The following is a 791-nucleotide window of genomic DNA, read 5'->3' on the forward strand; positions in this document are numbered from 1 at the left end:
CGCCAGAGCAAGCTGACATATTCCTTTACATGTTTTCAGACTTCACCTGAGAAGTTCATCGACACACTGAAGCTGATGGAGCACCGATATGGAGCAAAAGATTTTGAAACAAGCAAAGACATAAGCTTGTTGCCACCAGGAACATTCTACCTTACAAAAGTTGATTCAATGTACAGGAGGTTCTATGAAAAGAAAACCGATGGCATCGTTGATGGCAAAATCAAGTGCAGCAATGGCATTGCGAATGGTCACTAGTGGCATATCATCAGATACTGTTAGTTCACCTTGCATTTTATTAGCCATCACCCGTACAATTTGTTGTATTTATCTCTAGAATTCCCAGTTTAGCTCAGTTTCAAATAAGCCTATTCTCTATAGTTGTTTCCCCCACACTCTTCAGCTTATTTTTTGTGTTGAGCTGAACTGAAACCTTCGTGTAGTACAAGCATTCTTGTTTTCCTCTAGCTTGCTACCTTTGATTTGATTGTTTTGTTGCTATTGACCACGTACTGTTCTGTGATATTATCAATGAATTGTGGCAGTAGGCATTGAGCACTATTGTATCATGTGTTTTACTGAGCACTTGTATTCTACTTCCTCCGTTCCTAAATATAAGTCTTTTTAGAGATTTCAATAAGAACTAGATACGGATGTATATAGATATATTTTAGAGTGTAGATTCACTCATTTTGCTCCGTATGTAGTCCGTATTGAAATCTTCAAAAAGACTTATATGAGTGTAGATTCACTCATTTTGCTCCGTATGTAGTCCGTATTGAAATCTTCAAAAA

At 37.3% G+C, this 791-nt stretch overlaps 1 protein-coding gene across 1 annotated transcript in view; it reads left to right on the forward strand.

The window, feature by feature from the left end:
* LOC119336604 (hydroxymethylglutaryl-CoA synthase-like) overlaps positions 1 to 575 on the forward strand; it is a 4,538-nt gene extending 3,963 nt beyond the window's left edge. Inside the window, exon 12 of the mRNA XM_037608652.1 lies at positions 40 to 575. Within this exon, the coding sequence (XP_037464549.1) occupies positions 40 to 255 (216 nt within the window). The 3' untranslated portion in view covers positions 256 to 575. The remainder of the gene's footprint in view (positions 1 to 39) is intronic.
* Positions 576 to 791: the final 216 nt, after the last annotated feature.

Source organism: Triticum dicoccoides, chromosome 7B, assembly GCF_002162155.2.
Source record: "Triticum dicoccoides isolate Atlit2015 ecotype Zavitan chromosome 7B, WEW_v2.0, whole genome shotgun sequence".
NCBI classification, from domain to species: domain Eukaryota; kingdom Viridiplantae; phylum Streptophyta; class Magnoliopsida; order Poales; family Poaceae; genus Triticum; species Triticum dicoccoides.